At 48.6% G+C, this 14034-nt stretch overlaps 2 protein-coding genes across 2 annotated transcripts; both read left to right on the top strand.

Moving 5' to 3' along the window:
• Nucleotides 1-4724: 4724 nt before the first annotated feature.
• LOC109734566 (cytochrome P450 CYP72A616) lies at nucleotides 4725-7358 on the top strand. The gene is made up of 4 exons (XM_020293770.4): nucleotides 4725-5091; nucleotides 5757-5977; nucleotides 6065-6315; nucleotides 6414-7358. Exons 1-4 carry the CDS (start codon nucleotides 4785-4787, stop codon nucleotides 7231-7233), a joined length of 1599 nt encoding a protein of 532 aa, XP_020149359.1. The 5' UTR covers nucleotides 4725-4784; the 3' UTR covers nucleotides 7234-7358.
• A 2565-nt stretch (nucleotides 7359-9923) lies between these two features.
• On the top strand, nucleotides 9924-13087 carry LOC109734567 (cytochrome P450 CYP72A616). The gene is made up of 3 exons (XM_020293771.4): nucleotides 9924-10284; nucleotides 11574-11794; nucleotides 11885-13087. Exons 1-3 carry the CDS (start codon nucleotides 10002-10004, stop codon nucleotides 12959-12961), a joined length of 1581 nt encoding a protein of 526 aa, XP_020149360.1. The 5' UTR covers nucleotides 9924-10001; the 3' UTR covers nucleotides 12962-13087.
• The last annotated feature ends 947 nt before the right edge of the window (nucleotides 13088-14034 follow it).

Raw genomic sequence — 14034 nt, 5'->3', positions numbered from 1 at the left:
GACCAAAATTCAACGTGATAGTTTAGCTTCAGTATGCGACTCTGTCTGGATGGTGTTCGACATGATTTTGCACCAAAGAGAAGTTAATCACTGATTATTTTTCTTGATGCAAAACATACAGGGAAGGAAACACGCACCAGTACATGCATGCGCTAGCTCGCTTCGAAGCCAACAGTGGCTAGCTCACCACTTGAACAAGAATTTCGTTGCGAATAGAAAGGGTTACACGAAGGCCCGCCTTGTATTTCTGAACTTTTGCCACTAGACTAGATTGTAAGTCTATAATGAGATTTTCCAAAAACCAGATTTTTCTGTCCGTACCAAAAAAAAAAACGGAATCGATAAAAAAAACTTTAGTGTGGTTCAGTCGGAGCAATGGCTAACTATTACTCCTAGATGATGCAAATATATACCTACCTACTAATGAAAAGAGAACCGCTTCTTACCACCATAATTTTGTCTGTCCACCTCGCTCTCATAATTTTGATTTGGTCCGGTTCGTAAGTTTCACAAGTCAATGGGCCAGAATGTTTGTTATGGGCTGGTAAAAAAAGTCCAACCACACAAGCTGCCCTCCCCTTCATTATGAGGGCAGCAAACGACTGCAGCCAAGGGAAAAATTCCTCATGCATGTATTACAATTTCAGATTCTAACTAATAGTCTCACACTGCCTCTTCACATCAAATCCTAGCAACTTATATACATATGGAGTTGCCAGAATCAACAAGCCAACAAAAAGAGGGGTGAGATATGAGATCATGGCCACCCGGCAACATGCGGATGTGTAGGAGCCCGCATGGCCACCGGCGGTGCTAGGGGATCCGGGCGGGAGGAACAATGACTGTCGTCGGACTCCGAAAAGCGCGCGATGTGCAGGAGCCCGCCATGGCCGGCGGCGGAGGAGGAGAGCGGGGATCTCGGCGATACGGTGCAGGGGCTCTGCCAGCGGCGGTGAGGGCAGCCGCTAGCGGCGACACGTTGTGGGGGAAGGAAGGTCATGGAAATCTGGGTGGGAGGAAGTTACTAAAGGATAACTTCAAGCAGACGGGGAAAGGAAGGTCATGGAAATCTGGGTGGGGGGAGGTTAACGTGTTCTCCGAACAATGCATATGTTATCGGATTTGATGCTACATCTTTTTATTTTATGGTTGAATTTAAATTAGATTATGTCCCTCACGAACTCATGCTGGCTACGAGGACGTGAAAACTACAAGGGAAACAAACATCATACATACATGGAGAAGGATTAGTCAATGTTGGACTAACATATATACACTAGTGTTGGAGATATGCCCCAGAGGCAATCATGTATGATGATATTTGATATGTGTTTATGAATAAAGATAGTCCTTGGACATTATCAATGATGTGTATCAGCAAGTACGTGACTTGTTTGTGGGACTATGCATTGTATAATGACTGTCCTAAAAGGGCCTAGTCGAAAGGGCTGTGTGAACGCGCAGCCGACTAGACTAGCATATGACACGGTCGATGGCTTGGTCTCACTAGCCATGGAGCATTGGATGCTAACCGGATAATATGGACTCGGAAGGATCTGGTCGGATTCGACATAGTTGGATCCGAGTCGAGATAAGGTCCGAGTCGGACAGACCCAACTATGAGACGCAATGATATGTCATCTATGAGTCTCTAGTACAACATACGTTCTATGTCCTAAGACCTGAGCAGACGCATGTACTCGGGATGGTGACAGACCTGCTTTGGGCCGACCAAACGCTACTCCGTAACTGGGTAGTTACAAAGGTAGGTTTCAGGCTTGTCCAGACCCATGCTGCGAGACATGGTCGAGCAAGATGGGATTTGCCCCTTTGTTAGGAGAGATATACTCTGGGCCCCTCGTGTGATCCGACCACGATAAGCATGGCGATGCGACAAGGATTATGAGATAATCCGGATAGTGGTCGACATCACTAGAACGAGAAAGAGGTCGGGCTAGCACAAGGATGACAATCTCGCCTTGAGCGCGACAACATATATCGTGTGGCAAAGGGAACAGAAGTGTGATGTACAGGTTCGCCTAACCAGCTTCATAGTCTGCTTGGTGTTCGGCATGCCTTGCTAGAGGCCGCTACCAACCGTGCAGTTCGGAGGTGATCCAAACTGTGACCAAGCCGGCTTGAACCTAAGGGGTCGCGCGCTTAAGGAAGGAACCTACGAGGTCGGATCCGAGGACACTGGTCGGATGTGATCCGAGCTGTATTCGGATTGTGGCCGAGTAGACTTGTGGGCTTTAGAATCTGTGCGAGGCCCAAGAGTTGAGCCCGCGACATATGCCTATATATAGTGGAGGTGCGGCACACTTATAGAGTTGATCGCTTCGGCACCGTCATTAGGGCTTCGCATGTGTTGCAACTAGCCACCTCCACTCGCCGCCGGTTGTGTGATCGAACCTAGCAGTCCGCCGCACGACGTTCCTCCTGCACGCGCGGATACCGTTAGAGGTGGTGCACTTGCGCCGCTCCGGAGAACCTGTTCGCGGGATCCGATCGGCTACGTGGGAGACCGGCAAGGAGGAGACGACTCCGGGAACGCGAGGCGACTCCGGGAATGCGCTGCCTCAACTCTACTTCTGCTGCACGGCATTGCGCGTCTAGTGGTAACGATCTGTGATCCATTCCCGTAGCATATTTCTGGTTGTTCTGCGCGTAGGAAAATTTTAATTTACAGTCGACGCACCCTATCGTAGATCCCAACAACTAGTTAAGGCACACGCGACAAAAAACATATATGCACGTCCAATAGAGCTAGAATAGAGGAAATTGCATCTAGCCGTGAACTGAGGCTCAACAGACTAAGCAAAACAGAACGTTAGAATATCTATATTTCAAGGACTTCCGATTAACACGCACGGCAGAAGCATGCATGTCTGAACGCCGGACAAGATATACCATATTTTTATTTTTTTGATGTCAGTAACTCAAAATAAGCACTGTGTACTATAACTTTTATTATCAATATGTTAATCTAAAGATAAGATTGCTCATCCCATTAGTTGACTAGGATATCCCAAGTTTTGAACCAAGTAGTACCCCAAGGGATCCTATTGTTAATTGACCATTATTTTTTATCATCAAACTTATCCTCTACTTATCCACCCTTATTGATGATAATTGACGTTTGCTTTGCAATGAAGTTGTAACTTAATTTTCTTCGTCGCAACACACATGCATGTTTGCTAGTTATAGCTAAAGTGTATGCTGAGATATTCTGATGCTCCATTAAGTACACAAGCATGACATTAATTAGTGAGTTAAAAAAAAGCATGACATTAATTAGTGATGCTTACGTACAAATAAGTTCTCGCTCGCTGCAACCAAAGAAAACACCGTGCATGAATGGGGCAAACGAGATCAATGGAGTTGGTCATATGGGGCCTTAGCGCGACGACAGCGGATGACAGCGGCACGCCTTCGGCTCGCTTCAGTGCTTTAGGCGTCCCTGGTGGTCTACGGATTTGAATGTATTTTATTATTATTTCTAGTGTTCATTGTACTACCATGTTTGAAGATGAATGGATTAGAAATTTTCTCATAAAACAAAATGGAAGTCGGTGTCATAGGCCCCACAAACCCGATGGATAACAAGTTATGGGTCCACAAAACCCATGGATAACATGTGTTTTCATGGCTCGTAAAAGGAGACAAGGACTTGAGGAAATCCCATTTCCCTTGCCCTTGGGCTGCAGCTCCCTCGGCCTTTGAGCATGGCGACGAGCGTGATGGCACCGTTTCTTCCACGGGAGTTGCTGTACGCGGCCATGGATGCATGCATGCATCGCTATTATGGTAGGCAACCGCACACATGTGCAAAGTTTCAAAAGATCAACATGCAATAATGATACACGTAGGTATGGGCACGTATCTATAAGTGCTCCATTATCCAATTTGCCTCTGTATACCTGCATCAAAAAGTCATAAAAATATTATTTTATGTAATAATGCACAAAAACTCGTCGAACTGAGGGAGCGCTTCCTCGCTAAGCTCATTGTGGAGTGCGGCATCGGGTCATCTCCAAGGTCTCCTTTTTATTTGAAATCTTGTGCTTAAGTTGGGTTGTCGTGGATGCTGTTGTTTCGGGTGATGACCAACCAAGAGGTTGCTGATGAGATCAATGACACCAGAGGGACAGACATGCAGCTGCGAAGCATCTGACGGAGCAGCCGGTGAACAGGAGTAGCAAAGACGGCATCTCTTGCGTCGCTGTAAACATCCACTGCTAGCCGGGCTTCAAGTGTACAATTGGTTATATCCAGATTGGTTTTACAATTTTCTGTTGTTATTCATAGGATATAGTGTTTAATCTGGTTGGGAATAATCCACCACCCAAGGGGATAAAGGTCTTACGATATTGTTGTTTTTTCAAAGGAAGGTTATTTTGTTATTAGCTGTAAATTCTATTGCAAGTCCTTGCTTATATATGCATGTTTGTTAGCAATTAGAGAAAAAAGGATGGAAGGATCGCTTGTCAATCTGGCACCGCACAAACTTCCACTCAAGATGCGCCACCGGGTGGCGCTCCAGCCCCTAATATATATATATATATATATATATATATATATGAGTGCTCGCTCGGAGCTAGCTCGGAGCTAAAAAAGATTCCGAGACACGTGCTCTAAGACGAGATCAGTGGAAGTCCATGTCATAGGCCCCACAAACCCCATGGATAACACGTTTTTCATCCCCTTGCTGCAGCTCCCGTCTTAAATAGATAGATAGATAGATAGATAGATAATCACAACATCCGTGTCATTGGAGCTTGAGCATGGCGACGAGCGTGATGGGGTCTTTCCTTGCTCCACGGGAGGCGCTGTACGCGGCGGCGGTCGCGGCCATGGCGTGGTGCGCCGTGCGGGCGGTGGAGTGGGCGTGGTGGAGGCCCCGGCGGCTGGGCCGGGCGCTGCGGTCGCAGGGCCTCCGCGGCACGGCGTACCGCCCCGTCGCCGGCGACACGCCGATGATGCAACGGCTCAACAGGGAGGCCAGGTCCCGGGCCATGCCGCTGGGGGTGGGGTGCCACGACGTGGTGCCGCGGGCGATGCCGCTCTTCCACCGGGCCATGCAGGAGCACGGTACGTATACGTAGCCTAGCCTACCTGCTCCATCCATCCTGCTTTCTGCACCGCCGGTTCATTACTTTTGAGATTTCTCTCTTTTCTTATGAAAACATGCTCACTTTATTTGAGAAAACTATATATTTTCTTCTCCCATACTTCTCTTATAAAGAATGTAATGGAACTACTGTTTTACTGTGTCAATTTTTTTTCTATGTAGTAGTACAAACTTGATCAAAAGTAGTTTGAATTATGACGAACCTAGAACTAAAATTAATTTAGAATGGACGATGGAGTATCATATTGAAATAAATGAGAGACCCAAGAAGGTATCAGTGTATATAAAGATTTCTAGGAAGAGTATATATTAACGGAAAAAGAGAGAGAGAGAGACAAGAAAATGCCATGCTGCATGATTGCATCCAAGGCATTGTTCCTATCGGAAATCAGAAATCTCTCAATAGTCAAGGAAAGCTACCCACATTACACTAATGTGATGATGACACAACTCTAGACTTTAGATCCCACCCTTCTTATTTTAGTGGATGCATATTTACCGTTCATTTACCATGGATGGAAAAACAATCTAACTATTATATACTAGCAAGAAACAACACTGCTAACCCCGCAAAAAAAAAGAGCACTGCTAACAAGAAGCTTGCTCATGCATGATTGTTTGGCAGGTAAGATGTCAATCACTTGGTTTGGACCTGTACCCAGAGTGACCATTACCAAGCCTGAACTGGTGCGAGAAGTTTTGTCCAACAAGTTCGGCCACTTTGAGAAGCTCAAATTTGGCCGGCTCCAGAGGATGCTGCACAACGGCGTGGGTAACCACGAGGGCGAGAAATGGGCCAGGCACAGGAGGATCATCAACCCTGCCTTCCATCTGGAGAAGCTCAAGGTGATACATACATACTATTTTTGTTGTGTTATTGATATGGCAAACTGGCACAAACTGTCATGAAACTGGTGTTGGATCAATTTTCAGCGCATGTTGCCGGCCTTCGCAGCATGTTGCACCGAGTTGGTGCAGAGATGGGAGGGTCTAGCCCTAGTCGCGGGCGATGCGCCGTGCGAGGTTGATGTTTGGCCTGACATGCAGAACCTGACAGGGGATGTCATCTCTCGCGCTGCATTTGGCAGCAGCTACCTGGAGGGCAGGAGGGTCTTCCAGCTTCAGGGGGAGCAGCTTGAGCTCTTCTTGCTCGCCATGACCAAGATGCACATCCCTGGTTACTTGTGAGCTCTTCCCTTCCTTGCTTGTTGCAGTTACTCTCCTTCTGCATTGCACATTTGCACTGCAGCAGACTGATTGTACTGATGCAACACATGTGCAGGTTGTTGCCTACCAAAGTCAACCGAAGGATGAAGCAGATCGCTGCCGAGATCGAGAGGGTCCTCAAGGGCATCGTCGCCAAGAGAGAGAATGCCATGAGAGCCGGCGAGGCCACGAGCGACGACCTTCTCGGGGTGCTGCTCGAGTCCAACATGGCGCACTGCAGGGATTCGAAGGGCGCCGGCATGGGCATCACGACCGATGACGTGATCGGGGAGTGCAAGTTGTTCTACTTCGCCGACGCGGAGACCACGTCGGTGCTGCTCACATGGACCATGATCCTGCTCTGCATGCACCCGGAGTGGCAGGACCGTGCCAGGGAGGAAGTCCTGCGCGTCCTCGGCCCCACCGGCACGCCGGACCACGACGGGCTAAGCCGCCTGAAGGTGGTCACCATGGTGCTGTACGAGGTGTTGCGGCTGTACACGCCGGTGATGGCCATCCACCGTGAGACGTACAAGCCAATGGAGCTCGGCGGCGTCAGGTACCCGGCGGGCGTGGTGCTCATGCTGCCGCTGCTCTGCGTCCACCACGACAAGGAGGTGTGGGGCGCCGACGCCGACAAGTTCAGGCCGGAGAGGTTCTCCGAGGGGATCTCCAAGGCATCCGCCGACGCACCGGCGTTCTTCCCCTTTGGGTGGGGCCCGCGGGTGTGCATCGGCCAGAACTTCGCGCTGCTCGAGGCCAAGATGGGGCTCGCCATCATCCTGCGCCGCTTCTCCTTCCAGCTCTCGCCGGCCTACATGCACGCGCCGTTCCCCGTCGGCATGCTGCAGCCGCAGCACGGCGCGCAACTCAGGCTCAAGACCCTAATTCACTGAGCCAGCTACTTATCACAAAATGGGATCCATGATCCATCTGCATGTCAGGAATATATTTATGTGTATATTTTTGGCTTTCTATGCAAATTGACCCAAGTTTCTCTACTAGTGCTTGCTCAAGAAAAGCGTCACATGGTGGGGTGGTTCTTGTGCAGCAATGCAATCTAACTAGTATTGTTATTCTTCTCGGATTGTTAGAGATTTTTTTTTCGAAACCGAGGCAAAAGTTTGGCCTCATCTCATTAATAAAAAAGAAGAGAATTGCCCAGTTAATGAACGGAAAACCGGGCGAAAACCGTCACAATCGCCCACAAACCTGGCCACACAGGCCAACCTAGCTACCCACATGAAGCACACACACGCCATCGAGAAGAGATGACCATCGTCGAGGTTGCCATTCAGAGTCATCGTCATCACTCATCACTCCTCCACGAGCGAGCGACTCCGACTTCACCCTGGACTAGACGGCCGCCAACAAAGCCATCGCCGCCGCAACAGATGCTAGAGACCATACCGATCCATGCCAAACAATTGACCACCCACGCCATCGGCCAGACAGCTCCGACTCTCGTGAAGAACACAGCAGGAGAAAAAAGCAGAGCTCGCGCCGACCAGGCCCCGCAACCGGCCATCCATCTCATGTCATCGTCACCACCAAGGCCCCTCCACGGCAGCTCCGACTTCACAACGATGCAACAAGACACAGGAAACCTCCCGAACACGTCAAAGAAAAACCCGACTATCAAAACTCTGCAAGTATCCAGCTCTGCACGTCACTGCCATCGTTACCAAACAAGCCACCACGTCAACAGATCCAGTGCCGCCGCCCCAGCATCCCCACACCAAAGCAAGAAGCCACTAACGTCGACAACCGAGCCGACACCTGAATGATGCCTTCAAGAAGGTCCTTATGCATGTATTACAATTTCAGATTCTAACTAATAGTCCCACACTGCCCCTTCACATCAAATCCTAGCAACTTATATACATATGGAGTTGCCATAATCAACAAGCCAACAAAAAGAGGGGTGGGATATGAGATTATGGCCGCCCGGCAACGCGCAGATGTGTAGGAGCCCGCATGGCTGCCGTCGGTGCTGGGGGATCCCAACGGGAGGAACCATGGCCGCCGTCGGACTCCCGAAAGAGTGTGCAGGAGCCCGCCATTGCCGGCAGCGGAGGAGGAGAGCGGGGATCCCGGAGATACGGTGTAGGGGGATCTCCCAGCGGCAGTGAGAGCAGCCACCAGCGGCGACGCGTTCCGGGGGGAGGAAGGTCGTGGAAATCTGGGTGGGTGGAGGTTACGGAAGGATAACTTCAAGAAGTCAGGGGAAGGAAGGTCATGGAAATCTGGGTGGGGTGGAGGTTAACGTGTTCTCCGAACTATGCTATGTTATCGGATTTGATGCTACATCTTTTTATTTATGGTTGAATTTAAATTACATTTTGTCCCTCACGAACTCATGCTGGCTATGAGGACGCGAAAACTAAAAGGTAAACAAACATCATACATACATGAATAAGGATTAGTCAATGTTGGACTAACATATATACACTAGTTAAGGCACACGCAACAAAAACATATATGCACATCCAATAAAGCTAGAATAGAGGAAATTGCATCTAGCCGTGAACTGAGGCTCAACAGACTAAGCAAAACAAAAGGTTAGAATATCTATATGTCAAGGACTTCCAATTTTTCTTTTTTGAAGTAAAAAGGTGGCGCGTGGCCGACCTTATATTTCAAAAAGGGCATGAGCCCATATGGTTTGGTTACAAAGCTTGCGATGTGCACCCAGGTGCAAGGCCACAAGCAGCCTAGGATAAAAGAGAGAGGAGGAGGGAGGAAAGAAAAAGGAGGATAATCAGGACCTAAAACCTAGCCACAAGGACTTCCAATTAGCACACACGGCAGAAGCATGCATGTTTGAATGTCGGACAAGATATATCATATTTTTAGTTTTTGGTGTCGGTAACACAAAATAAGCATTGTGTACGATATTTTTTACTATCAATATGTTGATCTAAAGATCAGGTTGTTCATCTCATTAGTTGACTAGGATATCCCAAGTTTCGAACTAGCACCCCAACGATCCTATTGCTAATCGATCATTATTTTTGGTATCATCAAACTTATCCTCTACTTATCCACCCTTATTAATGATAATTGGCGTTTTCTTTGCAATGAAGTTGTAACTTTTTTCCTTCCATTGCAACACACGGGCATGTGTGCTAGTTATAGCTAAAGTGTATGCTGAAATATGTTGATGCTCCATTAAGTATGCAAACATGACATTAGTTAGTGATGCTTACGTTCAAATAAGTGCTTGTTTGCTGCAACAAAAGAAAACACCGTATCATGAACGGGGCAGAAGAGATCAATGGAATTGGTCCTATGGTGGCTTAGCGCGACGACTTTCCGACTGTCTATTACAACAAGTTTTGCCCGGCTCCGGCGAGGGAGAGGCGATGACAGCGGCGCGCCTTCGGCTCGCTTCAGTGCTTTTAGACGTCCCTAGATGGTCTATGGATCTGGATGTAATTTTTACTATTTGTAGTTTTCGTTCTACTAACATAATTGGAGATGAATAGATTGAAAATTTCTCTCAAAACAAAATGGAAGTCCATGTCGTAGGCCCCACAAACGCCATGGATAACATGTGTTTTCATGGCTCAGAAAAGGTGACAGGGACTTGAAGAAATCCCATCCCCTTCCCCTCCCCCTTGGGCTGCAGCTCCCTCGGTGTTTGAGCACGGCGACGAGCGTGATGGAATCGTTTCTTCCACGGGAGGCGCTGTACGCGGTGGTGGTCGCGGCCATGGCGTGGTGCGCCATGTGGGCGCTGGAGTGGGCGTGGTGGAGGCCCCGGCGGCTGGGCCGGGCGCTGCGGTCGCAGGGCCTCCGCGGCACGGCGTACCGCCCCGTGGCCGGCGACTCGCCGCGGATGCAGCGGCTGAACAGGGAGGCCAGGTCCCAGGCCATGCCGCTGGGCTGCCACGACGTGGTGCCGCGGGCGATGCCGCTCTTCCACCGGGCCATGCAGGAGCACGGTACGTATACGTAGCCTAGCTACCTGCTCTCTCTGCTGCTCCGTCCATCCTGCTTATTTCCTTCTCTATGCCTTTCTGCATCGGTTCATTACTTTTGAAAACATGCTCTCTTTCTTTGAGAAAACTATGTAGTATATTTTTTTCCCATACTTCTCTTATAAAGAATGTAATGGAACTACTGATTTAGTGTCATATTTTTTCTATGTAGTTGTACAAACTTGATCAAAAGTAGTTTCAATTATGACGAGCCTAGAACTAAAATTGATTTAGAATGGATGGAGTATCATATTGAAACAATCAGGGGCCCAAGAAGGCATCCAATCCAAGGATATAAATATTTCTAGGAAGAGTATATATTAACGGGAAAAAAAGAGACAAGATAATTCCATGCTGCATGATTGCATTCCAAGGCCTTGTTCCTATTGCCTACTCTACTCAATAGTCAAGGAAAGCTACCCACATTACACTAATGTGATGATGACGCAACTCTAGACTTTAGATCCCACCCTTCTTATTTTAGTGGGTGCATATTTAGCATGTGTCGGATAATGTGATGACGACACAACTCTAGACTTTAGATCCAACCCTTCATATTTAGCATGTGTCGATTCCTACCGGGTTCCGGTCGAGCATGCGTCAGCTTTGGGTACCAGCCGTTCATTTACCATGCATGGAAAACAAATCTAACAATTATATATACTAAAAGCCCAATACAGGTTCTCCTCAAGGTACTACACTAATCCACATCACTAAATTATATCGACCGTCGGATCTTTAAATTCTGGCTAGGATTTAGCCAGAGATAAGGAATCATTACTGATCTTGTAATCTTTGTCAAATATTAGCAAAATGTGTAGTCATGTCAAAGAAAATAATCCTTATTCTGTTTATCAGTGGATCACAAACGATGTGTCTTTATAGATGTACCTAAACAAATTCAGAAGAAAAATGTAAATGTCAATGGTATTATTTCTTTTAAGACTTTTCCTTTGTAATTTGTAAAGGTGGTAGAGAAGAAGTCATTGCCCGTGCATATGCCAGTAAAAGCGATAGATATTATGCCAGTCCCGTGCATATGCCATTGCCATAGTGGTTGCGCGGGTCATTGTGGCCGTTAATGTTCTAGCAACATCGATCTCTGCAAACTAAACAAACAGACTATCTACGTGTATTCCTAGCTAGTTAACATATACTCCACTTAGATAAATAGATTAACTAAAAATGAAAACGAAAAAACTAAAAAGAAACACTATTAACAAGAAGCTTGCTCATGCATGATTGTTTGACAGGTAAGATGTCAATCACTTGGTTTGGACCTGTACCCAGAGTGACCATTACCAAGCCTGAACTGGTGCGAGAGGTTCTGTCCAACAAGTTCGGCCACTTTGAGAAGCTCAAGTTTGGCCGGCTCCAGAGGATGCTGCACAACGGCGTGGGTAGCCACGAGGGCGAGAAATGGGCCAGGCACAGGAGGATCATCAACCCTGCCTTCCATCTGGAGAAGCTCAAGGTGATACTATATACCTACTATTTCTATTGTCACATTGACATAGGCCAGGGAGTGACAAAAGAAACTGGTTGTTGTTGGATCAATTTTCAGCGCATGTTGCCGGCTTTCGCAGCATGTTGCACGGAGCTGGTGCAAAGATGGGAAGGCCTAGTTGCAGTTGCGGGCGATGCGCCGTGCGAGATAGATATTTGGCCTGACATGCAGAACCTGACAGGGGATGTCATCTCTCGCGCTGCATTTGGCAGCAGCTACCTGGAGGGCCGGAGGGTCTTCCAGCTTCAGGGGGAGCAGCTTGAGCTCGTCCTGCTCGCCATGAGCAAGATGCACATCCCTGGTTATTTCTTCTTGCCAACAAAAGCCAACCGAAGGATGAAGCAGATCGCCGCCGAGATCGAGAGGGTGCTCAAGGGCATCGTCGCCAAGAGAGAGAACGCCATGAGAGCCGGCGAGGCCACGAGCGACGACCTTCTCGGGCTGCTGCTGGAGTCCAACATGGCGCACTGCGGACGTGATTCGAAGGGCGCCGGCATGGGCATCACGACCGACGACGTGATCGGAGAATGCAAGCTGTTCTACTTCGCCGGCGCGGAGACCACGTCAGTGCTGCTCACATGGACCATGATCCTGCTCTGCATGCACCCGGAGTGGCAGGACCGCGCCAGGGAGGAGGTCCTGCATGTCTTCGGTGCCGCTGCCACACCGGATCACGACGGGCTAAGCCGCCTGAGGGTGGTGACCATGGTGCTGTACGAGGTGCTGCGGCTGTACACGCCGGTGACGGCCATCCACCGCGAGACGTACAAACCCATGGAGCTCGGCGGCGTGAGGTACCCGGCGGGCGTGGTGCTCATGCTGCCGCTGCTCTGCGTCCACCACGACAAGGAGGTGTGGGGCGCCGACGCCGACGAGTTCAGGCCGGAGAGGTTCTCCGGGGGGATCTCCAATGCATCCATGGCGGGCTCGCCGGCGTTCTTCCCCTTTGGGTGGGGCCCGCGGGTGTGCATCGGCCAGAACTTCGCGCTGCTCGAGGCCAAGATGGGGCTCGCCGTCATCCTGCGCCGCGTCTCCTTCCAGCTCTCGCCGGCCTACACGCACGCGCCGTTCCCCGTCGGCCTGCTGCAGCCGCAGCATGGCGCGCAACTCAGGCTCAAGACCCTAATTCAGTGAGCATGTATCACAACACTCAACAAGGCATGCATACATAGTTGTGTATTGACTTTCTATGCAAATTGTTTGTATCATGTGGAAGCTCAAAATACCTCTAAGAGTGAAGATTTTTCTCTGGTTTCTTAATAGAGGGGTCATATTAACTAGGGATAATTCGGCACGGCGCAACTGGCAAGGAAGCAAAAAATGTGTCTTCTGTCAGCACGACGAGTCTATTAAACACTTATTTTTTGAGTGCAAGTTTGCTCGGTCTGTGTGGGTTGTTGTTCAAATAGCTTCAAATCTTTACCCACCACGTAGTGCACGGAATATATTCGGCAATTGGTTGAGGGGTATTCAAAAACAATTTTCTGCACACATTCTAGTGGGGGCAGCTGCCTTATGTTGGGCACTGTGGCTTACCAGGAATGATGTAGTGTTTAATAATAAAAGTGTTTCATCTCCTATGCAGGTTATCCATGCATGCCCGCGATGGCTCCGTACTTGGTCTATCTTGCAGAGGCCGGAGGACAGGGACCTTTTCATGATGGTGTCTACACGGCTGGAGCGTACGGCCAGGGAGGTTTTTTACCCCCATGGATGGTGGTGTGATCTTCGGATAGGATCTGCCACGTCCTAGACTGGCTTATGTTTTTTTCCTTAGCTACTTTTTTGCTTTTTCGGACTTGTGGACTTGTTGGCTGTGTGCATTTGGTTATGCAGAGGCCGGGCTTTCTTACGATGCGATTGTATCACCTCGATATTTCAATTTAATGAAATGCCCTTTATCAAAAAAATATATAACAACACTAGTTTCTCTAGTAGTGCTTGCTCAATAAAAGCATCACAGGTGGTTCTTCTACAGCTAGGGTGCCATTTTGCTCACCTTGATGGGAGTCGATGCAATCTAACTAGTACTACTGTTATTGTTCAATGTGTTAGAGATATATATTTGATTGTTAGAGATTGCACTGTATTAGATGGAAAATATTTGCATAGTATCTCTAGGAGGCTCTTCTCGCTCATATGTTACCCTCCCCAAGCTACATATATCCTAAACCTAGCTCGAACACGGCTTCCGCGCCGTTGTGCCC

This window comes from Aegilops tauschii, chromosome 1, assembly GCF_002575655.3.
Source record: "Aegilops tauschii subsp. strangulata cultivar AL8/78 chromosome 1, Aet v6.0, whole genome shotgun sequence".
NCBI classification, from domain to species: domain Eukaryota; kingdom Viridiplantae; phylum Streptophyta; class Magnoliopsida; order Poales; family Poaceae; genus Aegilops; species Aegilops tauschii.
The sequence above is the reverse complement of the archived record's forward strand: the minus strand, read 5'-3'. Positions and strand labels throughout refer to the sequence as shown.

What these genes read in the sequence shown, in the direction of transcription:
- LOC109734566 (XM_020293770.4), top strand. Translation starts at nt 4,785, where the DNA reads ATGGCGACGAGCGTGATGGGGTCTTTCCTTGCTCCACGGGAGGCGCTG. An exon ending in CCGGGCCATGCAGGAGCACG is followed by an intron (nt 5,092 to 5,756) that starts GTACGTATACGT and finishes ATTGTTTGGCAG; the next exon opens with GTAAGATGTCAATCACTTGG. An exon ending in TCCATCTGGAGAAGCTCAAG is followed by an intron (nt 5,978 to 6,064) that starts GTGATACATACA and finishes ATCAATTTTCAG; the next exon opens with CGCATGTTGCCGGCCTTCGC.
- LOC109734567 (XM_020293771.4), top strand. Translation starts at nt 10,002, where the DNA reads ATGGAATCGTTTCTTCCACGGGAGGCGCTGTACGCGGTGGTGGTCGCG. An exon ending in CCGGGCCATGCAGGAGCACG is followed by an intron (nt 10,285 to 11,573) that starts GTACGTATACGT and finishes ATTGTTTGACAG; the next exon opens with GTAAGATGTCAATCACTTGG. An exon ending in TCCATCTGGAGAAGCTCAAG is followed by an intron (nt 11,795 to 11,884) that starts GTGATACTATAT and finishes ATCAATTTTCAG; the next exon opens with CGCATGTTGCCGGCTTTCGC.